This window comes from Giraffa tippelskirchi, chromosome 11 (genome assembly GCF_054371585.1).
Source record: "Giraffa tippelskirchi isolate mGirTip1 chromosome 11, T2T-mGirTip1v1.2.pri, whole genome shotgun sequence".
Taxonomy (NCBI): Eukaryota; Metazoa; Chordata; class Mammalia; order Artiodactyla; family Giraffidae; genus Giraffa; species Giraffa tippelskirchi.
The window spans coordinates 59,842,232-59,869,840 of record NC_137285.1 but is presented as its reverse complement, the minus strand read 5'-3'; the positions used below and the strand labels follow the sequence as shown (position 1 = coordinate 59,869,840).

Sequence of the window (27,609 nt, the reverse complement as noted above, 5' to 3'; positions counted from 1 at the left end):
CTAAATCACCATGCTGACTTTGCACCTGTCCTTGCTATTATCATAGGCATGATGAATAAACAACCTTTTCATAAAAGCTAGTAAAACTTGTAAAGTACTATTATATATTATATATATTGGTAGAAATTGTGATCAGCAGACACTCATGATAGCATACAAAAACAACAAAACAAATCCAAGAGTTAGCTATGACTAAAAGCAATAAACTTGACAAAGTAACTATTCCAAGTAATATCTTTGACTCAATTCTGAGTCAAAGTATCATAAAGCTAAAAGTTACCTGACTTCACTACATAACAGAAATATATACATGGGACTTTTAGCATCTAGGCAAAAGTTATTTAAAAAAAACAAACTGAAATGATAGGTTTTTAGTTCAAGATTAAGGTGACATAGTACCAAAATGTGGGCTACTTGTTAAAAAAATAAAGAGTTTCTCCCTACCAATAAGTTTAACATCTTCAACACTGGTTGGTTGGCACTTGCCTTGAACACACTGATAAACACAGGTCAACTGGTTTTTCTCCTTAAACTACTCTCGAGAACAGCAAGCAGCAAAGGTGGTAAGAGGAATGCATATAGGCTTCGATTTACACAACAGGTATTTTGCACAAAGTACATTTTTTCATGCAAGAAATCAAGTATGACCACTCCGCCTGGCTATCCTACCTAATCCACTCGAGTCTCTCTTAGCTTCAGAAACACTTGGGCACATACCAGGAGTGTTGCCAACTAGACAACTTGGTGTCGACACCTTTGACTGTATCTCTGGTATCCCCAAAATTCCTAAAAATCTCTTCTAGGAATATGCCTCTAGGAATGCATCCTAAAGGAAGGAATTGATCTAACGATGTTAAAATCTATACGTAGCAAGAGGATCAAAAAAAAAAAAAAAAAAAAAAACCCAGAAGCTGGAAACCCAAATGGCTAACAATAGGTTAGAGAAATGACAGTCTATTGAGCCAACTGACCATTACGTTCAGTAATTAAGTATGCAATATGACAATTATATAACATGGAAGAGTATGATTAACAAAGGAGAAAAGCAGGATACGTGATTACATGTAAAAATCATGTTATATAAACACTGTGTGTACATATGCAATTAAATGAGCTTTGCAACCCTGGTTAAGTTACATCACCTCTTTGAGACAGTTCTCATCCATTCAGTTTAGTTCTGTTGCTCAATCGTGCCCAACTCTTTGCAACACCATGGACTGCAGCACGCCAGGCTTCCCTGTCCATTACCAACTCCCAGAGCTTGCTCAAACTCATGTCCATTGAGTCAATGATGCCATCCAATCAACTCATCCTTGTTGTCCCCTTCTCCTCCTGCCTTCAATCTTTCCCAGCATCAGGGTCTTTTCAAATGACTCACTTCTTCGCATCAGGGAGCCCAAGCATTGGAGTTTCAGCTTCAGCATCAGTCCTTCTAATGTGTACTCAGGACTGATTTCCTTTAGGATGGACTGGTTGGATCTCCTGGCAGTCCAAGGGACTCTCAGGAATCTTCTCCAACACCACAGTTCAAAAGCATCAATTCTTCAGTGCTCAGCTTTCTTTATGGTCTAACTCTCACATCCATACATGACTACTGTAAAAACCATAGTTTGACTATATGGACCTTTGTCAGCAAAGTAATGTCTCTGCTTTACAGGGATAGAAATGTAATAAAATAGTATCCACCTCAATGATTTTTGTGAGAATTAAAGAGATAACATATGTATCAAGTATAGTACAGTAAGTACTCAATAAATTGAGTTGTTTATTGTTTTTATGTCTGAAAATTATCACTGTGTTCCTAATCACTAGATGCAATATGCTATGTGTAAATTTATATTAAAGCCTTTCTGTACCATGAAAAGTAAAAATAAAAATAAATTGCATTAACAAAACTGCTATTAGATGGTTCCTTTTAAGAAGCAGGGTGAAACTGGGGAAGCAGGGAAGACATGGAAAAAGCCTTTCATACTTCTTTGCATTTCCCTGATTTTTTTGCATTTTCCAGTAGAAATATACTAATTTTACCTGAGTAGTTTTCTCTTAAACAAAATGTGTGTAAATGAAAATATTGATAGAAACACTTGATTGTGACAACAAAGTGCTAAAGTGGAAAGATTGTACATTTACCTTTTCCTGTATTTTCTAAATTTCTGCAATGTCATTTTTTTTTATTTATAAAATAACCCTGAGGCATCTTTTTGTCAAGCATATGATCACTCCTTCATCTATTTTTTTCATTTTTCAGATCCTACTCAAAATATAACAATGGAAACAGTGACAGACTTTATTTTCTTCGGCTCCAAAATTACTGCAGATGGTGACTGCAGCCATGAAATTAAAAAGGTGCTTGCTCCTTGAAAGAAAAGCTATGACAAATCTAGATAGCATATTAAAAAGCAGAGATATTTCTTTGCCGACAAAGGTCTGTCTAGTCAAAGCTATGGTTTTTCCAGTATTCATGTATGGATGTGAGAGTTGGACTACAAAGAAAGCTGAGCACCAAAGAATTGATGATTTTGAACTGTGGTGCTGGAGAAGACTCTTGAGAGTCCCTTGGACTGCAAGGAGATCAAACCAGTCAATTCTAAAGAAAATCAGTTCTGAATATTCATTGGAAGGACTGATGCTGAAAAGCTGAAACTCCAATACTTTGGCCACCTGATGCGAAGAACTGACTCACTGGAAAAGACACTGATGCTGGGAAAGATTGAAGGCAGGAGAAAGGGACAACAGAGGATGAGATGATAAGATGGCATCACCAACCCGATGGATATGAGTTTGAGCAAGCTCTAGGAGTTGGTGGTGGACAGGGAAGCCTGACATGCTGCAGTCCATGGGGTTGCAAAGAGTTGGACACGATTGAGCAAGTGAACTGACTGACTCAAAATATAATTTAACCACACCACCTAATATTACACAGATTTTAGAGAAACCCCTGGAGAAGGCAATGGCAACCCACTCCAGTATTCTTGCCTGCAGAATCCCAGGGACGGCGGAGCCTGGTGGGCTGCCATCTATGGGGTCGCACAGAGTCGGACACGACTGAAGCGACTTAGCAGCAGCAGAGAAACCCCAGGTAAAATTGCATAATGCTAAAACCTAAAAAAAATTTTTTGACATAAGCTGCTTAACTTATGAGTTATTTGTCCTGTCCCTCATTATTATTAATAATATCACTGAAGCCCTTCCCAAAGCCTGACCACAGAGGGCGTACAGTGTAGCTGTGAGAAGTACGGAATCCAGGACCACACTCTCTGGGTATGAACCCCAGTTCTGCCACCTGCAGCATGATTCTAAGCAAGTTACTTGATTTCTCTTTACTTCAGCTTGCCCAGTGCTAAGTAGAAACTACAATACCTAACTCTCAAGGCCGCTGTGCGGACTAGTGGAAAAGAGTAATGCAAAGAATAACGTAATGCCTGACACTGTAAGCAACTAGCTATATCTATTAGCTAATTAAGCTATTATTCTAAGCGCTGCACAATACATATGTGACAAAGTATATATTTTAATAATTATTATAATCACTAAAAAATACATTTATAACAAAAGTAAAACTAATTTAACACAATCTTTATGTTCTATGCATTACTCTAACTTGGACATCAAAGGAATAAATAAGGAAACAAGACTTTTCAGTGATGTCATTTTTATTTCACCTACACTTTACATTGCATAATTCACTGAGAACTAAAATTGTTTTTAAGTGTCTCTTCTCCTAATTTGCAACTGCAGTCATTACTAAGCAAATTTCAGTGTTTTCCTACGGTTTCCCATAAAAGGGAGAAAGTCTTATTGAAGGTCAGGGGAAACTGCCTATACCATGGATATCAGAATAGCAAACCACAAACTTTGAAGAGGGATATCTGAATGCCCCCTTCTTTCTTCCCACCTTTCAGATCACTCTTTGAAAACCGGGATTCGTTAAATAAAAAACAAAGATTAAGCTTTCCCCTCCTTCTTAAAGTAAGAGATATTTCTGCTTAGACGAAGGATCGAAAAACAAACGAACGTTCTTTCCCTCTCTATACCTGGAGCCCAGCTGTACTGAAAAAACCCACTTGTTACTCACAGTCTATTGATTCCTGATTGGGATAAATTTCCCATGACTTGAGATAGATTAGCTATTCATACTTCAGAGGTGTGAATTTATCTAGGAGGACAAAACGCTGTTGTCTGGATTTCTAGTATCTACAAATGGAAACGCGGGCACTGAGAGCAGTGTGAGAATCAAAACCGAACTGTCCTCATCAACCTCAAGGGAAAAAACTATCAGGACTAAATGAATTACGGAAAACATTTATATTCAACCATTTGATTTTTCTGCAGCAATTTTAGAGAAGAGATTGCTTTAAATAAATATGGTCGGGTCATTACAAAGAAATGAATCTTCACTAGAAAAATGTGATGCTGGAAAAAGAAAAGATACAAAAGAAGTATTATTCATAGTACAGTACCCATGAAATAAACTTTTTAAAAAGTGAGGATGGAAACCTTCATAAATTCTGAGATGGCTGATAAGATGGATGCCCTCCAAGGGGTTGCCACCGTTCCCCATGGAGGCCCCGTGGCACATGGGCATCCTGAGGCTGGCACTGGCCCCAAAGTCTGGAAGCATTTTACCCCCAAAGCGTCAACTGCTAGCAATTTCTGAGTCTGTTTTGCCTCTGCCCATGACAAGAATCAACTTGTTCCAAAGTTCCACTAAGTATGTTTCTTTTACGTTAAAACTGCTGTTTCTGTGAAAGCTAAAAGCTAGAATTTTTTACACATGTGGACAAAAGCTATATTTGGACCTTTCAGTCCCTTAACAGAATAAAGACATTTTTAAAAAACAACTCTCCCTTGCTGCAGTTTATTCTAAGAGAGGCACTCTGATTTTCAGAAAACTTAAAAAGTAAACCTTCTCTTCCTAAACAATTTAAAAGTTCAAGAAGATTTTGTTTTTAAGAACAAAAATAAAAGTCAAGCATTTAATCTAAATTAATTTCAAGTTAAAAAAGAAACTACTTAGGGGAATAGTGATGATTTCTATTTATACAAATGCTTTTTTCTAGTCATCCCATCTACAAACAACTAAGGTTGTATATTTTTTAAAAATTGATAATTATGACATCACTTTTAAGTAGTAAATACTTGAGATTTTACAAAATTAAATCCTGATGTCTTAGGCTTCTCTTTAAATACGGGTAAAATGGCTCAGGACATCTTTATTTAATTCTGTGTGAAACTATACTACCCAACAGTATGTCAGCCTCACACAATGGAGATCAACAGTCTGAATTCCAGGAGAATAAAGACTACAGACCATGACATTCAAGCCCACCTGCCTCAATTAGATAAAAAGTGGACAGAAAGGTTATGAGAACATCTACAAGGTCTGAAATAAACAGAACTTAGAGCATGTGGCCTAAGTGATAACAAAGTTGATGTTTTAATAAATATCATTTCCCTTAGAAGCATTTCACTTACTTTACACCCAGATTTCTGAATCTCAGCATTATTGACATTTTGGATCCCAAAGAATTATTCTGTGGCTGTCCTGTGCATTGCAGGAGGGTCAGCAGTTTCCTCTGGCACCTATCCATTAAATGCCAGTCAAGACCATCAAAGCACAACTCACAGACATTGCAAAGTCCTCTAAAGGCAAAAGTGTACGCAGCTGAGCACTACAGCTTAATGCTAAAGAAAACCCAAGAATTCTCATGGACGAAATCCTAAAATGTGATTTTATCTTAAGCGATTTTGTAAAGAGACATAAAATACATCAGACTAACCAAGTCAGACCTTGTAAATGGAGATAATACTACTAGTAAGATGGGATCACCGGTTCAGAGGAAAGGACTTCACAGACATGGTTTTCACAACATAAATGCTTACAGGCACACAATACACCAGTGTCTCTTCCATCCAGAAAGCTTTCAAGCCGTAAAAGATAACCAGGGCCCTTTAAAACTCCAGCACAAGTGCCAGAATGGGATCACTAGACTGTTCATGATGAACTGATTAATTGCCTACAAATTGTTTAACCTCTATCCTTGCGTCAAAGATCAGACTAATTAAAGTGAGAACAAAATATGAGTAGGAAGTAACCAGGAAAAAGAACATTAAAGTCAAGGCAGATAGTCTAAAATTTTGTGCAGAGACAATTCATGAACACATCTTAGTTCCTTTCTCATCACCTAAGCAAAGCCGTTCTTTTTTTTTGAGAGTTTTTAGAGAGCAGATAGTTTTGAAAAATTCATTTTATGGAAAAAAAAAATCAAAATGAACACTGCCCACTTAAAGGTTTGCATTAATCTTAAGCACAAGACAAATCTCAGGCTATTTCAAAGCAAGATGTAATCTCTTCATACTTATAAACCAACCAAAAGACAGACTTGATGTTTTAAATAGTAAGTCCACCTACAGTACAAATGTTGAATCCGTGCCCAGAAAACTACAGCTTTTAAGGGTACCTGGTAATCTGAAAATATAATATCCAAAGCTGTGTCTATCAAAAATGAAATCTATAATTTTTCCAAATCAACATCTTATTTCAAAATTTAAAAATCTCTTTTCTTTGCACATGGGAAATAATGTCTTAATCTTTTTAAGACATGAACGGTGACAAAAATGATACATGTAACATTCTATAACCACATGCCAAAATTTCAATGATTAACTCAATGTTTTAATTTCTATGATCTGATTGAAATCAGTCTTATTTTCTTTCTCAGTGCTTGAGTTTCTGCTTCTAAGCAGACACAAGAAAGTAGTAGAAATCAAAACAGCAAATACTGGATTTCTGATGGTAACTATAATTTTGTTGCCTTCTGAATTCAATAAAAAAAATTCTTCCTCTATTTTTCTTACTTAACACAAAATTGAAAACATACTACAGTGTTTTTTCCTTGCTTTTTCCACTTAACATTTTCTTTTGTCTTTAAATATTCCACCACAATTTTCATACCCACTACACATAAATCTTATGGTAATACCATTTGACTGCTTTTTACTTTAGAGATTTTAAATTATTTCCAATCTTTTGATCTGACCGCTAGCATGAAAATTTTTACACCCAATTATGTTTGTATCTTTGGTTATTTAGGATAAATTCCTAGAAGTTAATTTACTAGTTCAAATAGTAAAAACATTTTGAAGTTATACAAAAAAATTGCTTTCCATAAAGATAATGAGATGGAGTACACTTCCGCTCTTTGGAAATGCCAATACACTGCACATTAAACAATAACATTTTCTTTTTTAAAAAAACCTATCAACTTTAAATATTAATAATAATATCTCATTGCCTTAATTTACATTTTTTTTTAGTGACACTGAACTTTTTTATTCTTACAATTTATAATCTTATCTTCTCAAATTGTCTGTCTGGCCCTTTATCCACTTTTCCATTGTAATGTTAGTTTTTTCATATTAAACCACAATGACTCAATATAAATGAACATAACCCTTGCCTGACATCTAGAAATTTTAAACTGTTATGCCTAACCAATCAATCTTTCCTTCGTAATTAATTTTTCCACTACTTTCACACTTAGAAAATCCTTTCCCATTCCAACTAGTGACACATTATCCTTTTGTTCTTCTGCCTCATTTTGACATCTGTATGTTTAAGACACCTGCAGCTTACTTTTGGTATGGTTATGAGGATGTGGATTTGATGTCTGGGAGCAGGACAGCCAATGAATCATTATTTCCAATATTTTCTGGCTTATTTTTCCAAATAGTTTCTAAAAGTTTCCTAGATTAACTTTTAAAACCACGTGGTCAGGTATCGCTCTCCTGACTCCAAAACAATCTCCTTTCCATACTGAAGGAAACTGCAATTAAACAACACGTAAAAATTAGGAGAGCTGATGAGAGTTGAACCATAAAGAAGGCTGAGTGCCAAAGAACTGATGCTTTTAACCTGTAGTGCTGGATAAGACTTTTGAGAGTCCCTTGGACTGCAAGAAGATCAAACCAGTCAATCCTAAAGGAAATTAATCCTGAATATTCTTGGGAAGGACTGATGCTGAAGCTCCAACACTTTGGCCAGCTGATGCGAAGAACTGACTCATTAGAAAAGACACTGATGCTGGGCAAGATTGAAGGTGGGAGGAGAAGGGGACGACAGAGGATGAGATGGTTGGATGGCATCACTGACTCAGTGGACATGCGTGTGAGCAAGCTCCAGGAGCTGGTGAAGAACAGGGATGCCTGGTGTGCTACAGTCCGTGGGGTCGCAGAGAGTCGGGACACGACTGAGAGACTGAACAACAAAAATCAGCCTGATAGTACCAGGCACTATCAGGCATCTTTATCTTGTACCTGATTGTCATAGAAACACTTCCTGTAACTCATCTGTTTACCAATACATGGGCTTTTGAGATACCCCACATCCAAGGTCTGGAGCGGCTGCTGCGCTTCACTGGACCAGCCGTGTGGAGATACCCCACGTCCAAGGTCAGAGAAACTCCAGTAAGACGGTAGGCACTGGAGAAGCTGAGAGGAGATACCCCACATCCAAGGGCAAAGGAGGAGCCCCAGCAAGACAGTAGGAGGGGCAAATTCACGTTCAGAATCAAACCCTGTTCCTGCCAGAGACGCTCAGAGGGCTCAAGCAAACCTTGTGCACACCAGGACCCAGGAACCCCACAGAGACTGAGACAGAACCGTGTTTAAGCGCCTCCTATGGAGGTACAGGTCGGCAGTGGTCTGCCGCAGGGACAGGGGTTCCGGGTGTGGGTATGGCACAAGTCCTCCTGGAGGAGGTCACCATTAACCCCACCATAGAGCTGCCAGAACTTACATAGGACTGGGAAACAGACTCTTGGAGGGCACAACAGAACCTTGTGCACCAGGACCCAGGAGAAAGGAACAGTGACCCCACAGGAGACTTGCCTGTGGGTCTCCAGGAAATCTCTGGCAAAGGCGTGGATCGGTGGTGGCCTGTGGCAGGGTTGGGGGCACAGACTGTAGCAGTACATGCATGGGATCTTTTGAGGGAGGTCACCACTATCTTCATTACCTCCACCATAGTTTCAGTTCAGTTCAATTCAGTCGCTCAGTCGTGTCCGACTCTTTGCGACTCCATGGACTGCAGCACGCCAGGCCTCCCTGTCCATCACCAACTCCCGGAGATTACTCAAACTCATGTCCATTGAGTCGGTGATGCCATCCAACCACCTCATCCTCCATCGTCCCCTTCTCCTCTCGCCTTCAATCTTTCCCAGCATCAGGGTCTTTTCAAATGAGTTTGTTCTTCGCATCAGGTGCCCAAAGTATTGGAGTTTCAGCTTCAACATCAGTCCTTCCAATGAACATTCAGGACTGATTTCCTTTAGGATGGACTGGTTGGATCTCTTTGAAGTCCAAGGGACTCTCAAGAGTCTTCTCCAGCACCACAGTTCAAAAGCATCAATTCTTCAGTGCTCAGCTTTCTTTGTAGTCCAACTCTCACATCCATACATGACTGCTGGAAAAACCATAGCTTTGACTAGATGGGCCTTTGTTGGCAATGTCTCGGCTTTTTAATATGCTGTCTAAGTTGGTCATAACTTTTCTTCCAAAGAGTAAGTGCCTTTTTATTTCATGGCTGCAGTCACCATCTGCAGTTGAGCTATTTCAAATCCTAAAAGATGATGCTGTGAAAGTGCTGAACTCAATAAGCCAGCAAATTTGGAAAACTCAGCAGTGGCTACAGGACTGGAAAAAGTCAGTTTTCATTCCAATCCCTAAGAAAGGAAATGCCAAAGAATGCTCAAACTACTCCACAATTGCACTCATCTCACACGCTAGTAAAGTAATGCTCAAAATTCTCCAAGCCACGCTTTAACAATACGTGAACTGTGAACTTCCAAATGTTCAAGCTGGTTTTAGAAAAGGCAGAGGAACCAGAGATCAAATTGCCAACATCTGCTGGATCATCAAAAAAGCAAGAGAGTTCCAGAAAAACATCTACTTCTGCTTTATTGACTATGCCAAAGCCTTTGACTATGTGGATCACAACAGACTCTGGAAAATTCTTAAAGAGATGGGAATACCAGACCACCTTACCTGACTCTTGAGAAACCTGTATGCAGGTCAGGAAGCAACAGTTAGAACTGGACATGGAACAACAGACTGGTTCCAAATAGGAAAAGGAGTACGTCAAGGCTGTATACTGTCACCCTGCTTATTTAACTTATATGCAGAGTACATCATGAGAAACGCTGGGCTGGAAGAAACACAAGCTGGAATCAAGATTGCCGGGAGAAATATCAATAACCTCAGATATGCGGATGACACCACCCTTATGGCAGAAAGTGAAGAACTAAAGAGCCTCTTGGTGAAAGTGAAAGAGGAGAGTAAAAAAATTGGCTTAAAGCTCAACATTCAGAAAACAAAGATCATGGCATCTGGTCCCATCACTTCATGGCAAATAGATGGAGAAACAGCGGAAACAGTGGCAGACTTGATTTTTTGGGCTCCACCATAGTTTGGCCCCAGGTAAATAGCAGGGAGGGAACACAGCTCCACCAATCAACAGAAAATTAGATTAAAGATTTACTGAGCATGGCCCTGCCCATCAGAACAAGACCCAATATCCCCCTCAGTCAGTCTACCCCATCAGGAAGCTTTCATAACCCTCTTATCCTTCTCCATCAGAAGGCAGACAGACTGAAAACTACAATCACAGAAAACTAACCAATCTAATCACATGGACCACAGCCTTGTCTAATTCAATGAAACTGAGCCATGCCGTGTAGGACCACCTAAGACAGACGGGTCACGGTGGAGAGTTCTGACAAAATGTGGTCAGTAAAAAGACGCCTACTCCTTGCAAGAAAAGTTGTGACCCACCTAGACAGCATATTAAAAAGCAGAGACATTACTTTGCCAACAAAGGTCCGTCTAGTCAAGGCTATGATTTTTCCAGTAGTCATGTATGGATGTGAGAGTTGGACTATAAAGAAAGCTGAGCACCAAAGAACTGATGCTTTTGAACTGTGGTTTTGGAGAAGACTCTTGAGAGTCCCTTGGACTGCAAGGAGATCCAACCAGTCCATCCTAAAGGAGATCAGTCCTGAATATTCTTTGGAAGGACTGATGTTGAAGCTGAAACTCCACTTCTCTGGCCACCTGATACAAAGAACAGACTCATTTGAAAAGACCCTGATGCCGGGAAAGATTGAAGGCGAGAGGAGAAGGGGACAACAGAGGACAAGATGGTTGGATGGCATCACCGGCTCAATGGACATGAGTTTGAGTAAGCTCCGGGAGTTGGTGATGGACAGGGAGGAGGCCTGGTGTGCTGCAGTCCATGGAGTCGCAAAGAGTCGGACACGACTGAGTGACTGAACTGAACTGACATGGGCTTTTGTTTCAGGTAAGAATTTTTATTTAGTGTATTAAAGAACTCATCCCCCATTTTACACTAAATCTTTAACAGAATATAGATTTGCACTTTGTCAATGCCTTTGTGACATTTTTTGGGGGACTGTGTGTACTACTATGCTTTTTCCTCTAGATCTCATGTATGAAAGGGTTTCTTAACAGTAAGCCATCCTTTAATTTCTGTCACAAGTCTACTCATAACAATAGTCTTTAATATGTTGGTGATTTGCATTGCTTGTGCTTTACTTAACATTTTTACATATAAATATTTCTACCTGGAGTCTTTTCAAAGATAATTTTCTGAATACTAAAATTTCAGTGATTTCTATTTCAGTTAGATGTTCAACTTCTCTAGTTTATTTACATTTTCCCTGAACAACATTCATTTGGAGATTTCCAAATCAGTTTCTGCCTTTAAAATCTTTACTGAATTCCAGTTTATACTCTATGTATGTTTTCTAATTTGCTGCACCTTTGATTTTCATTTTTCCTTTTGTTAGGTATCTTAAACATCTGTCTTCCCACTTCTTGTCTTCTATGTGTCCACCAACAATCGGCTATTTGATTTACCAAACATCCTTTCTGTCCTGTGGTCTAATTATTTTTTTTTACTTACTTGCAAGATGAATCTTGAGGTGTTTTGTGTTGTGCTACTAACTTAAAATGTACAGTGCCTATTTCCATTCATACTGTGAACCTATTTTGGGACAGGCTGCTATGAAATGTTATGCCTTCTCACTATTAATTTTAATCAATAAAGTCATTGTAAACTCACTATCATGTACTAGAACTTTCAGAATCTACTGTATACAATTTTATGTTTACGATACACATAAACAACCATAAACATAAACATAAACATAAACATAAACATAAACAACCCAGTAAGTAGATCTGGTCTCAGAAAATTGGAAACTAATTGTGTTTTTACAGAAGACATTGCTCCAGTGTTTTTTTATTACTCATTCTCGGCACTATGCAAGCCAAACACTTCAAAATAAATTAAGTATGTTAGAGGGAAGAAATAAAATGGAATGAAGTAACAAACTGAATGCTGGAAACTAAAATGTTTAATACAATGTAAATCTAAACAACTTAACTACTGAAATCAGGAAAAAATAAACTTTGCAAGTCTCATGTTTCTTTTTAGAAATGATAATCTGATTGTTGTGAAACTCAATATTTGTGTATCTGCTATTCATGCATTCTTGCAATCTATTCAACTTTTTTTAGCATATTAGGTTCCCTGGTATATTGTTACTATCATTTGGCCTGGATATTCCTGTGTAATTTGTGTAGATTTTTCAGAAATGCTGCTTAATTACCTCCACTGTTCCCTATGAAACTCACATGGACATTCCTATGAAAGTACATTCTTTGAAACGCATTTTCTATATTATACATAAGTAGTCAGGAAAGACTTTCCTAAAAGCATTAAATACCTTTTACTTTTATTTCTGTGATTTACCCAAACTCATAATGACTCTACTGGTCAATAGATGTTTTTATTCTTAAATAGAGAATATTTCACTTCATGTAGCAGCCTTTTCAACTTACATTCTTCCCTCAGAAATTCACATTTCCCTCTAGGTTGGTACAACTACCATGGAAAACAGTATGGAGGTTCCTCAGAAAACTAAAAACAGAATTATCATATGGTCCAGCAATCCCACTCCTGGGCATATATCCAGAGAAAACTATGATTCAAAGAGATACATGCACTCCCTATGTTCATAGCAGCGCTATTCACAACAGCCAAGACATGGAAACAGCCTAAATGCCCATCAGCAGATAAATGGATAAAGATGTGCTACATATACACAATGGAATATTACTGAGCCATAAAAAGAAGGAAATAATGCCATTTGCAGCAACATGGATGCAATTAGAGATTATCATACTAAAGTGAAGTCAGAACAATAAAGACAAATACCAGATGATATCACTTTTTTGTGGAATCTAAAATATGACACAAATGAACCTACCTGTGAAAGAGAAACAGAATCATGGGCACAGAGAACAGACTAGTGGTTGCCAACGGGGCACTGTGCTGGGGGAGGCACAGAGTGGGAGGCTGGGGCCAGCAGATGGAAGCTTTTATACACAGAATGGATAAACATAAAGGTCCTACTGCATAGCACAGAGAATTCTATTTAATACCTTATGATTAAACCATAATGGAAAAGAATATTTAAAAAAGAATCTGTACACATATATATGTACAACTGAATCACTTTGCTAAACAGTAACACTATACTTCAAAAAGTTTATGACAGATTTCTCTACATCTCTTTTGAGATACTTGGGTAAACAGAAAAGGAAGCCGCTTGCTTACATTTTTCATGATCAAGACCAACACACAGACGCTCCTCACAACTATGAGAATCATTTCTAGTGAACTATGACATTCATATTGTTAACTATGTAACTCCCGTGGTACAGCTGCTGCTGCTGCTGCGTCACTTCAGTCGTGGCCGACTCTGTGCGACCCCATAGACAGCAGCCCACCAGGCTTCCCCGCCCCTGGGATATTCTCCAGGCAAGAACACTGGAGTGGGTTGCCATTTCCTTCTCCAATGCATGAAAGTGAAAAGTGAAAGTGAATTCGCTCAGTCGTGGTACAGAGAGGGTTTAAAAGCAAGCTAGAGCATGCGGGGCTAGAGACACCCTACCTGCTTCCCGTCCAGCGTGCACAGCCTCTTCACCACTCCCGAATCCAGCTTAATGGCTTCGGTGATATCTGTCAAGACCTGTTCGAAGGAGTGAGCAGTCTTCTTATTCAGAAGGATCCGCACAGCTTTTCTAGGCTTCACTCCACTTCGAATCACAGTCACTAATTTGGGCTTGATGAAATCTTTACTTTCCTTTACTTCACTCTTCACTGAGGAGGGAGCAGCCGAGGCTCGTGGGGTCCCGCCCTTGATGTTCACAGACCAGTTCGGATTAACGTTTTTGGTGTAGTCAACTTTACGAAACGGTTCATTTGATGCACACACGTAACTCTCACCTAAAAAGAAAAAAATCAGGTTTATCAATGTAATTATTCCCACCGTAGAAGCCATTTTCTATGAAGCACAGATGCTGTAAGTCCACTGAGTGACTCTTCAACTTAACGGCTTCAGCATTCTCCCCACACCCCTTTCTTCTGAATAGCATCCTGTGTGATGCTATTCATAATGTGTGAGTGAGTGAAACGCACTGGACAAAGCAACTGAAGATCTGAGTTTTTTTCTGGTCACATGTCACCCTGCATAGAGCGGCTTGTGAGAGCTTAGTTCCCTGATCGGGGATCAAACCCACGCCCTCAGCACTGAAAGTGCAGAGTCCTAACCACTGGACCGCCGGGGGATTTCCTGCACTTTGCTTCTCAGCATCACTGTCTGTAAAGGGAAGTTGTTGAACCAGGTGAATTCTAAGGTACTCCTTGCTTACAAAAGTCCATTAACTAATTTTAATGTCTCCTTCTGGAAGAAATAACTGTATCACAAGATAATATATTTACATAAAGAAGTAAAACTGTTTTCCTTCTGTTCCCAATTATGTATTTCAGCCCTCAAAGAAAAATTTCTACAAAATTCACAGAGCTGACTAAATTATATTCAGTTATATGATCATTTAATCAATTAATGAAACTACAAAAATGAAGCAAGAGTTTTGTCAGCTCAAAGAAATATACCACAAGAATTTTTTTTCTTAATGGAAAAATGAATGTAAAATAATTAGTTTAGATACATAGCCTTTTCAATGTCTCCTTAAATGAGGAAGGATTATTAGTTAAAATGATGTGTTCATTACTCATGTAGCCTTCGGCTTAATTTTTACCAAGTAAAATATAACAACTATATTATTTTTCAATTGGTTAACTGATCCAAATGTTCATTAATTTTAAGTTCCAAAACTATATATTGAAAAAAACCACAATTTTTCTCTCAGGAAACTCAGAAGTCACCCAATTCTTTTAGTCTCAACTTTCTGGTATAAAAGATAAAAGGATCACATGCTAAGATTTCCTCTAAAGTATCTTCTAACTCAAAAAGAATTCACTTTTTTTCCACATATGTAATATAATGGCCTCATTTTAAATAGATGGTACAAGCCTTAAGTGCTAAAAACAAAATAACCAAAATAGTAGAGGGGAATTCTTGAGGAAAACCTATTAATGCAAATACTATTTTTAACTATGATCAGAATGTTTTGAAGTCTTAATTAATGGAGAACTCAAAGATTCAAAGATTCCCAAAGGTATGTGACCAATTCAGTAACAGATGAGACACAAAAGGATCTGAAAAGAGAAGCAGCGTTTTCTGTTGAAAGGTCTAACTGGGCCACTGCCCACGAAAAGTTAGGGAACCAGTCTCAGGCTTCAATGCTACTTCTTCACCGATACTCTGAAATCGAGCCCAACCATCACCATTTAGAGATTTTCCATCTCTGTAGGTTTATCATTTTTCACAATGTGGGAAAATGGCATGTAATTCAAAAGTAAGTGTAAATTTAGTAAAATGGAACTATACATGACATACATATACTAATGAGCTAAAATAAATCATTATAATACTGCTTTAATTTTTTTTTATAAATTTATTTATTTTAGTTGGGGGCTAACAATATGCTTTAATTTTATAGAGAAAACCATTCTCACATTGAAAAGCTTACTATTTTTACCTATGATAAAGTTTAATTGCATGTTTGATCCAAAATATTAAGTTGGAAGATAAAAGAAGGAATCTCAGCAAGAAAAAGTGATTGTTCTCTTTTAAGGCCAGAGAAATCAGCTGGGGGAGAGTCTTTCCAAACATAAGGAGAAATGACAATGGCAAAACAAGCGCAAAGTTAATACATCAGATCACCTTGACCAAACTAGCCCCTGCAAAGCTGACATGTCAACCAGGAAGCTGCCTTTTAAATTTTCCTTTTGCCTCTTTACACGAGTTCAGAATGCCAGAATGAAAACAGGTAAAGAAAGCCTGTCTCTCAATTTTGTGTGTAGTTACAGATAAATTTTTCCTTCCTTCCTCTCTTCATAATGTTTCTATTAAAAAACTGTGGATCAGTTCTATAATAAATATGTAAAGTTCTGAACCTGGCCTGACTAATGCCTGCTGAACAGAGCCTCACCCTGTTCTGCAGCCCTGGCAGACTCAACTGTTCATAGAGCACCCTTCTGTTAAGCCCAGACTTCCTCCTCACAATTCACATGGAGTGCCTGCTCACATGACAGGCGCCCCTACGACAGCAAACCCACCTTGGCATCCTTGGCACTCAACATTTCAGCACAAAGTTTCAAGACATGATTTTGAGGTCAGCCCCGAGTTTCTGTATCCTGGACACAGAAATCCCTATATACAGATGTCACACCTTGACAAAGTAGCCACTAAGATGCCTAAACCAGCTTCTCCGGGTTCCCCTCCATCAAACAATCTCCTGACTACAGTTCTGTCACTTACACAGATCTGCCTACAGGGAGAGAATATGTGGACAAAAGCACTTAACATTTTGGCTCCCAAGGCAGTTATAGTTCCTGCTATTAAACAATAAAACCTTATTCTTTGTTAGACACCAGGCAACTACAAGATTGAATAGAAGCAATCAGTCTTCCAACAACCAGATTTATGCTTCTGTGGGGATTTCTGTTTAAAATTTGTTACCCCCCTGCCAATGTGTCACTTCTCCCTTTTTCCCCATCCTGGTGAGAAACATCACTTCCTATTCAACTCCTCTGCCAGAAACCTAGGCCTCATCCCTCACCCTTATGGTTTTTCCTACAAACTATATTCTGATATCAAGTTCCATCTGCTTTATCTTCTAAATATTTCTATCTTAAAAAAAGATTTTGGACTTCCCTGGTGCTCCAGTGGTTAAGAATCTGCAATGCAAGGGACAGCGGTTCGATCCCTAGTCCGGCAAGATCCCATATGCCACACGGCAACTAAGTCCATGCACCACAACTGCTGAGCCAGCACTCTGGAGCCCAAGGGCCACAACTGTGGAGCCCGCGTGCCTTAGAGCCCGTGCTCTGCAACAGGAGAAGCCACCGCAATGAGAAGCCATGCATCACAGCTAGAGAGGAGCCCCCACTCTTCACAACCAGAGAAAGCCTGTGCACAGCAACCAAGACTCCTCACAACCAAAATAAATAAATACTAAGAAAAGGAGTTTATTGGAGCACCACTGATGTACAATGTTGTATTAACCTTCTAAATATTTCTAAAAATATCCCTCCTCTCTGCCCTCATCCCACCTACTTCCCTCCCGGGTCAGTGAACGAATCTGTTTCCTACACATTCTCCAGAGAGAAAAGTTCTCCAAATGGCAATGCATGTTATGCTAATGACACAGCTGAAAAAGTATATCCTAAAGTAACGAACCTTGGTATATGGATAAAATGCTACATTGTGAGAGAATTTTTTTTCTTTTAAATCACACGTTTAATTAAGACAGTAATAATGCAATATTACCCAAATAAAATGTAATAAGCACATGCTCAATTATCATCCCTGGTGGCTCAGACAGTAAAGAGTCTGCCCGCAATGCGGGAGACCCAGGTCAATCCCTGGGTTGGGAAGATCCCCTGGAGAAGGAAATGGCAACCCACTCCAGTATTTTTGCCTGGAAAATCCCATGGATGGAGGAGCCTGGCAGGCTGCATACCACAGGATTGCAAACAGTTGGACACAACTGAGCAACTTCAGTTTCACTTTCATATTCCAGAGAAGAGACATTAAGGATTTATGCCATACGTTTATTTACAAACATATCTAGGATGCTGAGTTCAAGGGTTTGATCCTTTTAAGAGATTCCACCTCTTAATATGCTCCTCCTCCTATCTGTTGCATTGATTATTTTTTAAGCGGTTGCTGTCTTACTATTAAGAAAGGTATAGCAAATCCAAACCCAAAGAACCAAGTCATCAAAGCTAGTAACCTCCACTTGCTTTCCACTGAAAGTGGTATATTCTTCCCTGGACCCTCCTCATAGCGGCTCCGAACCTCTGGATGCTCCATCCCAGCACAGTGCTGTTGGAAGCTCTGCGAAAGATGCAGAGACTGAAGGCGGAAGAAATGGCGGCTGCAAACCAGGTGCTTCTTTCCTCACGACCTTGTTCCCCTAACTTGTCAGAGAATTTTTTAAACTTTTACCAATACACATTATGCACTCACCAAAACAAGGAATAAACATCTCATTTAAAATTAAAGCTAATAAAATGTGTTATGTATATACATAAATATCATACATGGATATATCAAAAATAAAGCCATCCCTGAAGTTCAGAATTGATCTGACATTCACAGCAGCTAGATCTCAGGGTCTGGTCTGAGACGGTCTGACCTGTGTTCCTCCGTGGGTATCACCTCACAGAATATGTGTCAAATGCAGCCACTCTGAGGTGACACAGTGACAGAAAACAAGGTCACTCAATGAGCCACTTCTTCACCAACTCTAGCTTTTCCCTCAGTCTAGTCTGCCCTCACTATAACACTTAGTAAGGTACTGAGTCACAGAATTGTCCTTCTTCTGACAACACCCAATACAGGATGAGTCCTGCTTCCTTAGAACCTCCCTGAAATTATCCACCCAAAGCCCACTTCCTAGGACAGCTTTCACGCCTCCACCCGAGCTGCCCTGAGGTGTCCTGTCCTGTCCACTCCTGCTGGCTGCAGTGAGTGGTAAACTCAACTTGCTCAATTCTGGAGATGTTCTTGGTGGTCTTTAGCTGAAGAGAACTGAGATATGTACACACACTCAGACATATTTATATTCTGTCTCTAATAACAGTTCTTTGACCACAATACCCTGGTGGGAAATCATGTTATAAATTATGATCAGCAGAATACTATATAGAAGAGGATTTGTATACAGAGAACAAACTAGTGGTCATCAGAGGGGAGAGGAGCTGGGAAAGTGGCCAAATAGGTGAAGAGGATTAACAGTTACAAACCACCAGTGAGAATATAAGTCAGTCCCAGGACTGTGAGATACACCACAAGGAATATAACCAACATTTTATAATATTGTGTGGTGTGTAATCTGTAAAAGTATTAGATCACTATGCTATATGCCTGAAACTACCTGAAACTAATACTGTTAGTCGACTATACCTCAATGGAGAAGGCAGTGGCACCCCACTCCAGTACTCTTGCCTGGAAAATCCCATGGACGGAGGAGCCTGGTAGGCTACAGTCCATGGGTCGCTAAGAGTCGGACACAACTGAGCAACTTCACTTTCACTTTTCCCTTTCATGCACTGGAGAAGGAAATGGCAACCCACTCCAGCCTGGAGAATCCCAGGGACGGCGGAGCCTCGTGGTCTGCCGTCTATGGGGTCTCACAGAGTCGGACACGACTGAAGCGACTTAGCAGCAGCATACCTCAATGAACCTTTTTTTTGTAAGGGTTCGTTTTCCATGTAGAAGGATGGATAGAAGCAGAAAGTGGTTACACATCACTGTAACTGTTTTCAAGCCCAGGGCGGAATAGAAAGATTTCCGACTTCTTCTGCCCCTCTCCAGAGGCGTGGCTATGGCTTCTTACCATTGACATCTGTTCAGAGATGCTCCCTATAACTTCACACGGAGCAGGCTGACAGAGCGACTGTCAACAGCTGTGTAAGGTAACCTGGGTACCTGTTAAGCATTAACTTTCATCCTTACTTAACCAAATGAACTGCCTCCTCTTTAGGAGGCAAGAGGCTATTAAAAGCTAGGAACTTCCCCGATTCTTCTCTGAACAGACATGCTCCAGTCTGTGCCAATTCTCTCACCTTCTCAGTGACAAGGGCACTCTCCTCCCATTCAATGTTAAGTCCCTTGCCCGACATTTGGGTCCTTCCTGCCCCTCGTGCTGCGGTTTCAGGTCAGGCACATTCTTCTTTGTTCACTCAGGATTATACACAAGTGCCTCCGACCTTACCACACACAAATCCTCCCCCTCTTCATTCCTACCTGCTGCACTTTGGTTTCCATTCACTTCATGGTGGCTCAGACGGTAAAGAATCTGCCTGCAATCCAGGAGACCTGGGTTCGATCCCTGGGTTAGGAAGATCCCTTGGAGAAGGAAATGGTGACCCACTCCAGCGTTCTTGTCTGGGAAATCCCATGGACAGAGGAGCCTGGTGGGCTACAGTCCATGGGGTCTCAAAGAGTTGGGCGTGACTGAGCACCAACACACACAGTGCCCAGCTAGACAGGACTCATCTGGTTGTCCCACTTTCTCACCTACATTTTGCTCGTAAGCCCCTGCAGCATCACCTCTGCTTCCTGCGCTCCCCTGGCTGACACACCCTGACGCCAAGCATTTCTCTCCTGCCACATGCAAAGCACATACTGTAATGTCACTTGATGTCTTCTGAGGGCGCTGGACACCAGTCATGAGTTGTCTCCTGCAAATCCTTTTCTCCCTCAGCTTCCATGATCTAATTTCTTCCAGCTTACCTCACTTCTTTGGTGCTCCTCCTTGGTCTGTTTTTCAGAATTCCCTTCCCACCCTCCATCCACCCCATCCTCCTCAGACCCTGTGAGCAGCTGCATCCACCCGCAAATGGCTTCAACAACCAACTGGACGCTGAGGACATCTCCAGTCCAGCCTTCTCGAGTTCAAGCCACATACAAACCATCTCTGCCAGATAAGTACGGTCATCTCGAACAGCACATCTGAAGCTAACTTCACTCCTCAGCATTGCCACTCAACCTCAAACGCTTCACTTCTGGAATTCACCAACCTAATGAAACACCACTTACACAGTCACCCAGGCAAAGACCCAGACTCCTGCCTCTTCTCTCTTTGCCCACATTCAGCAGAACTGGAAAAACTGTTGACCGTGGCCTAAGCATCCCTGGAGCCCATCCCCTGCAACCCTGCCCTCTCTCATTCCTCCCCGGATTAGAGGAGTTAAGTGGCAGGCCTCACCACCTCACCCTCCACAGACCTGTCACAGCAAGTTTTTAAGAATGTAGATCTGATGTCTTTTGCCTGCACTGCTGCCATTAGAATAAAGGCCCAACTCCCCAGCGTAGCACACGCTTCCATTCACCTCCTGCCACTTCCACACAGGCTCCTAAGGTAGCGTCACACCAGGATGCATGATGCACTTTCCTTCCAAACTCACCACACCCTCGTATTCTCATTCTCACTCTGATGCTTGAAACAGCCTTCCTCTTCCTCTCTCCTTACCTTGTTTTCACTGACCAGTCAAGATTCATCACCCCTGGCAAAGAGGTAAAGCAAAAGGAATTTTGATATATTGTTGGAACTTCCATGTACTTTAAACTGGTTCAATCACTGAGGAAAAACAGGTGGGCATTAGCTAGTGATAGGTAAGCTGACAATGTACACATCATACAGGTCTCCACCCCAGGAAAATACCCTGAAGAAACTGGTGTATACGGCAGCCATTAAAAAGAATGCATTTGAATCAGTTCTAATGAGGTGGATGAAACTGGAGCCTATTATACAGAGTGAAGTAAGTCAGAAAGAAAAACACCAATACAGGATATTAACGCATATATATGGAATTTAGAAAAGATGGTAACAATGACCTTATATGCAAGACAGCAAAGGAGACACAGATGTAAAGAACAGTCTTTTGGACTCTGTGGGAGGTGAGGGTGGGATGATTTGAGAGAGTAGCGCTGAAATGTGTGTATTATCATATGTGAAGCGGATCGCCGGTCCATGTTCGATGCATGAGACAGGGTGCTCAGGGCTGGTGCACTGGGATGACTAAGAGGGATGGGATGGGGAGGGAGGTGGGAGGGGAGTTCAGGATAGGGAACACATGTACACCCATGACGGATTCATGTCAATGTATGGCAAAAACCACCACAATATTGTAAAGTAATTAGCCTCCAATTAAAATAAATTAATTAAAAAAAAAAGAAACTGGTGTATATTGGCACCAGAGTTTACACACACACACATACGTGTTTACAGAAGTGTTGCTCAGTAGTCAAAGATGACAATCAACCCACGTGTCCTGCAAGAGGACAGTGGTGTGATCATATAATGTACTACTATGCAGAGATGAAATGAACAAGCAAGCTACATACAACAATTTGGATGAATTTTACAAATAGTGAGCAAAAGACGAAAAAAGAATAGAATGCAGTAGGATTTAATTTCTTTAAACTCGAAACAAATAAAATTGAACTCTACTGATTAGGGATGCCAGAGAAGGTAATGGCAACCCACTCCAGTACTCTTGCCTGGAAAACCCCATGGACGGAGGAGCCTGGTAGGCTGCAGTCGATGGGGTCGCGAAGAGTTGGACACGACTGAGCACTTCACTTTCACTTTCATGCATTGGAGAAGGAAATGGCAACCCACTTCAGTGTTCTTGCCTGGAGAATCCCAGGGACGGCGGAGCCTGGTGGGGTCGCACAGAGTCAGACACAGCTGAAGCGACTTAGCAGCAGCAGCAGCAGCAGTGGTAAAAGCACAAAGAAAAGCAGGAGTCGGACTACTATAACTTGGGAAGAGTAACAGCTAGGAAGGGACACAGGCAGCGCTTCTCAGATGCTGGCAACATCCTATTGCTTTTTCTTTTCACGCCATGCACCTTGTAGGGTCTTAGTTTCCTAACGAGGGGTTGAACCGGGGCCCTGGCAGCGAGAGCGCAGAGTCCTAATCACTGGACAGCCAAGGAACTCCCGGGTCTCTCTTTCCTGATAGGAGTCAAAAAGGAGTTCACTTCATAATAACTCACTGGGCTATACATGTACATTTTATGAATTTTCTATAGACAAGTTTCAAAATTTTAAAAATTATGTCACTCTTCGGGGTATCTGCCATATCCTGAGCCTACATTGTGCTAATAATGTGCATAATCATTTATTCTCTGTCTCTTCTGCTGGTCCTTAGGGGAGAATTTCTTGTGTGTGTGATGGTTTTACTGTAGAACCCAGATGCCCAGGCCTCACCACAGTTCATCTGAACCAGAAACAGTGGAACGTGTGACCAGAGCATGTGAGAAAGGCTTCCTATTTCACAGTAGACTTTGAACACAATCTGGTTACAAACCACTGCCCAGACTGGAAGCCTCCTGACAGCCCCGACACTCCCTTCCTCACGTTCCGCACACCGAGCCCAGCACTGAGGTACAGGAGGCGCCCAGAACACGTTCGTCGAAGTCATGGTGAAGACGCCTATTTCCAGAGCAAACCTGCACATCTCACGGTTTGGATTGGCACTGCTTCTAGGTTAAACATTTGCACAGTGTAGGTGCGGACACGGAATGACCGTGAAAGGCTCAGGCCAGGCTCCTGAAGGACGTCACGTGTGGTCCGAGACACTCTCAGGTCACGAGAGCCCGTCAGAGGGCAACCTAAGGCACAGAGGAAAACGAGCAGGCTGCGAGGGATGTCTAGTACCTACCAAAAGATTTTTCATTTCAGATCATGACATGCTTTTAGTCCAATAAATGTAAGTGAAAGTGCTAGTTGCTCAGAAAATGTCTGACTCTTTGTGACCCTATGGACTATAGCCCACCAGGCTCTTCCGTCCATGGGATTCTCCAGGCAAGAATACTGGAGCAGGTTGCCATTTCCTTCTCCAGGGGATCTTCCCAACCCAGGGATCAAACCTGGGTCTCCTGCATTGCAGGCAGATTCTTCACCGTTTGAACCATCAGGGAGGCCCCCAATAAATGTAATGTGTCTTTCAATCAATGGAACATGTGTGCATACGTGTTTTTGTGTGAATTACACATGAAACATATTTTAATAGCTAAACCACAGTAACTCCTCAACATTTAAAACATCAACTTACTGTTGTCTGTTGTTTAGTTGCTAAGTTGTGTCTGATTCCTTTGCAACCCCATGGCCTGTGGCCCACCAGGCTCCTCTGCCAAGGGATTTCCCAGGCAAGAATACTGGAGTGGGTTGCCAGTTCCTTCTCCAGGGGATCTTCCCGATCCAAGGATCAAACCCATGTCTCCTGCATTGGCAAGAAGATTCTTTACCACTGAGCCACTTACTGTTAGAAATTGTAAATAGCTAAATGTAGATTCACACAGTTGGAAGTTCCACAACACTATGTTTTAGCCCTATCGGTTACTATGAAAGTCTCCTACCCACCTCTGTTAAAATATTTACCTTAACTGTCTAACAGCATTAATTAGCTATATTTACAAACTATTTGACATTCATGGCAGAAACTCAGATACACAAAACTTGGACAATGAGACTATACCTAACTCTGGGAGTAGAAGCAAGCAATGAACTTCATGATGAAAAAGAAAACTTGTTTACAAGTCTAAAGTGCAAGGACTCATCAAGCTTAAAGAAAACCTCCCCCTCCCCAACAGATTTAAATATGGTAACAAAGAAGAGGAAAGAAAAAAAACTCTGGCTGACACTTTAGGTCCAATATCACCAAAAAATCCTGGAAGCCTAAATGCTTTCCCAACTTCCAAACTTGAGGAAAAAACATAAATCTAAAGGAATGTAACCAAGAAAAATAAACTTGGGTATGTTGCATCTATAAGATGATTTGATGTCCTTAATCAAGTACATTTGTGAGACTGTCCTACTGGGTGGGTAATAAAGTGCATGCTGATCTCTGTTTAGTTGCTCAGTCGTGTCTTACTCTTTGTGACCCCATGGACCGTAGCCCTCTAGGCTCCTCTGTCCATATGGATTCTCCAGGCAAGAATACTGGAGTGGATTACCATGCCCTCCTCAGAAATAATGTGAATATCTCCATCTAAAGCACACCAAAGATAAGTTCCCACACCCAGCTGGTTAAGAAAAATACAGAGTAAGGAAAACAAAGACTGACTTGCTACCCTGTCACAGCAAACAGCTTAATTGGGTTTTCTACCCAAACCGTACAACACCCAGAATTTAAACTTCTGGGAACCGGAAGAGTGACACAAAGCTCTCACTGGATGCTGGACCATTGCTGCCACCTTCACAAAATGAATAGAACAGTCTTTCCTGCAGGACAGGGCTGAGGACACAAAATGAGATCTTTCACCTCCAAGACCAGCGCTCCTTCAGCACATCTGAAGGCAAGTGGCTGAAGACAACCTCCTAAAGTAACATCCAGGGGTACAGCCTGTGATACCCTCCACTGAGGAAGGGGTGGAAAAGCTACACCGAACATCAGAATATCTAGGAGGAAGTATGTCCAAAACTCCATGCTTCAGCATTGAAATTTGGGAGAAGTTAACGTAAGACCAAAGAAATCATGTAAAAGCAAAAACAAAAATGCTACTCACCAAAAAGCCTTAGAGCTGGGAAATAAAGAAAAAAGTCTAATCTTCACAAACAGTCAGACATAACTTGGCAACTCAACAACAACAACAATCATCTCCTGGTAGGATGGAACCCACAGATCAGATCCATTATCTGTCTTCTTGCTCCTCAAACCTGAGCCACCCATACCCCACAATCCACAAGCATCCATCATGGCAATTTTAATTCTGTACTTATTTATCTTGGCTGAGCTACATGGCTTACTTAATCTCAATTCAATGACCAGGGACTGAACCCAGGCCATGGCAGTAAAAGCCCAGAACCCTAACAACTAGGCCACCAGGGAACTCCCAGTTCTGGACTTAATTTGACAATAAGACTTAAAATGCTTACATCGTCCTGTCTGGGACATCTGAATGTCTATTTCTAAATCAAGTGCAGCCAGGCCACTCTGTGCCCACAGCCTCCACTCTCCTGGCATCGTGTCGGGTAATTCTGCTGGGAGGTAAAGAGGGAGAAGAGGACCTACTGTACGTACAAGACATACACAGAGAGAGTTAAGGCCAGAAGACACAGTTTTACCCCGTGAGAATGAAGGTTCAGTAGTGTGCAAAACTGACTCGTCACACGGCATTCTGAGACTCAGCACACCAAGGCTGATCAGTGTTCAGCACCATGATCACACTGGGAATTACCCCTTAGTTTGAGCAAATAGTCTCTGGAGCTTTACATGACTATTTTGCATTTTTATTGATTATACAGTTTTGTTGGCTTTTAGGTTGTCAATGTGTTTGTCTAGTCGTACTGGTGTCTACGACCTATATGCACAGGTACATCAACCTTAATATATATTTAAGTGACAGTGTGTTTAAAATAGCTAAGGCAGTGCTGGGTTTCTGCAACTTGGCTGCTAGGTTTTTACATTGTTTTTCAATTTGAATTATCCCAACACTGCAAGAAGTTTGAGAAATGCTGCAATTTTAAGGATACTGAGAAAGAGATCTTCAAACCAAAATGTGCCCATCTAGGAGACTTCCCTGGAGTCCCAGTGGTTAAGAATCCACCTTCCAATGCAGGGGACATGGGTTCAATCCCTGGTTAGGGAATTAAGATCCCACATGCCGTGGGATAGCTAAGCTCGTGTACCACAACTACTGAGTCCATGTGTCACAACTAAAGAGAAGTCTGTATGCTACAACTAAGACCCATGCAGCCAAAAAATAAATTATAAAAAAAATTTTGCCCATCTAACAATATCTGTAAGTAAACTGGGGCATAATGGACATAGGGTCAGTCCTTCAAATTGGCTCATCTTCTGAATAGAGGTAAACTTTCCTTGACAGAGTTTCCCCAGTCCACCTTTAAACTTTACTGCTAATCTTAGAGAAAGACTTGGCTCCAATTTTAAGCAAGAGATAGTGAGAACAGCTCAAAAAGATTCAGTCAAGTGGTTAAAATATAAAGAAACCAGATGTTTGTCAAAAAAAAAAAAGTGGTTATATTTTGGGGATGGGCAGAAAGTGGAAACGGCAGAGGAAAGCATGACCACTGTCTTAAGATGTGTGAAGGGCTGCCATTTAGCCCCATCTGAAGTCTTATGGCTCCAAATGGTGGCTCTAGAATTACAGGGGGAAGTTACAAGGACACACATTTTTGTTTGAGATGCTGAGGAGCACTCCCATTAACCAAAGAGCCACAGCATGCTAGAACTCTGCTAAGGGTTTCATAAAGAAGGTTTATGTGAAACTTTCTAGCTATTGGCCTTAATCACTAAACTAAGAAGAGATGAATTTACATCAGACTATTTCTCCAGTGGTTTCTTTCTCCAAGGCTTGATGAAGAATGTAACCAGTAGTAAGTTTCTGTAACTCTCTTTTTCTTTTCCTGATTTCTTAACAGATGAGATAAAAATACTGCTAAGTAAAGAAACAGATAATGAGCAAGGAGACTGGGGAAGAGAGAACCCATCACTGTCTTTCAGAAATAATTACACTGTGATTACACGGAAATTAACAAGGGCAGCCCCCCCTGGCTCAGTCCTAAAGAATCTCCC

The 27,609-nt window shown here is 40.8% G+C and overlaps 1 protein-coding gene across 7 annotated transcripts in view; it reads right to left on the bottom strand.

Annotated features, from left to right (window-relative positions):
• DCLK2 (doublecortin like kinase 2) overlaps positions 1–27,609 on the bottom strand; it is a 185,729-nt gene that overhangs the window by 146,020 nt on the left and 12,100 nt on the right. For all 7 annotated transcript variants that reach the window (XR_014069343.1, XM_081544011.1, XM_081544012.1 and 4 more), the window contains exon 2: positions 14,037–14,371. Coding sequence is in view for 6 of the 7 variants with exons in the window: in XM_081544011.1 (XP_081400137.1) it covers positions 14,037–14,371 (335 nt within the window). In the remaining variant the exon portion in view is untranslated. The remainder of the gene's footprint in view (positions 1–14,036; positions 14,372–27,609) is intronic.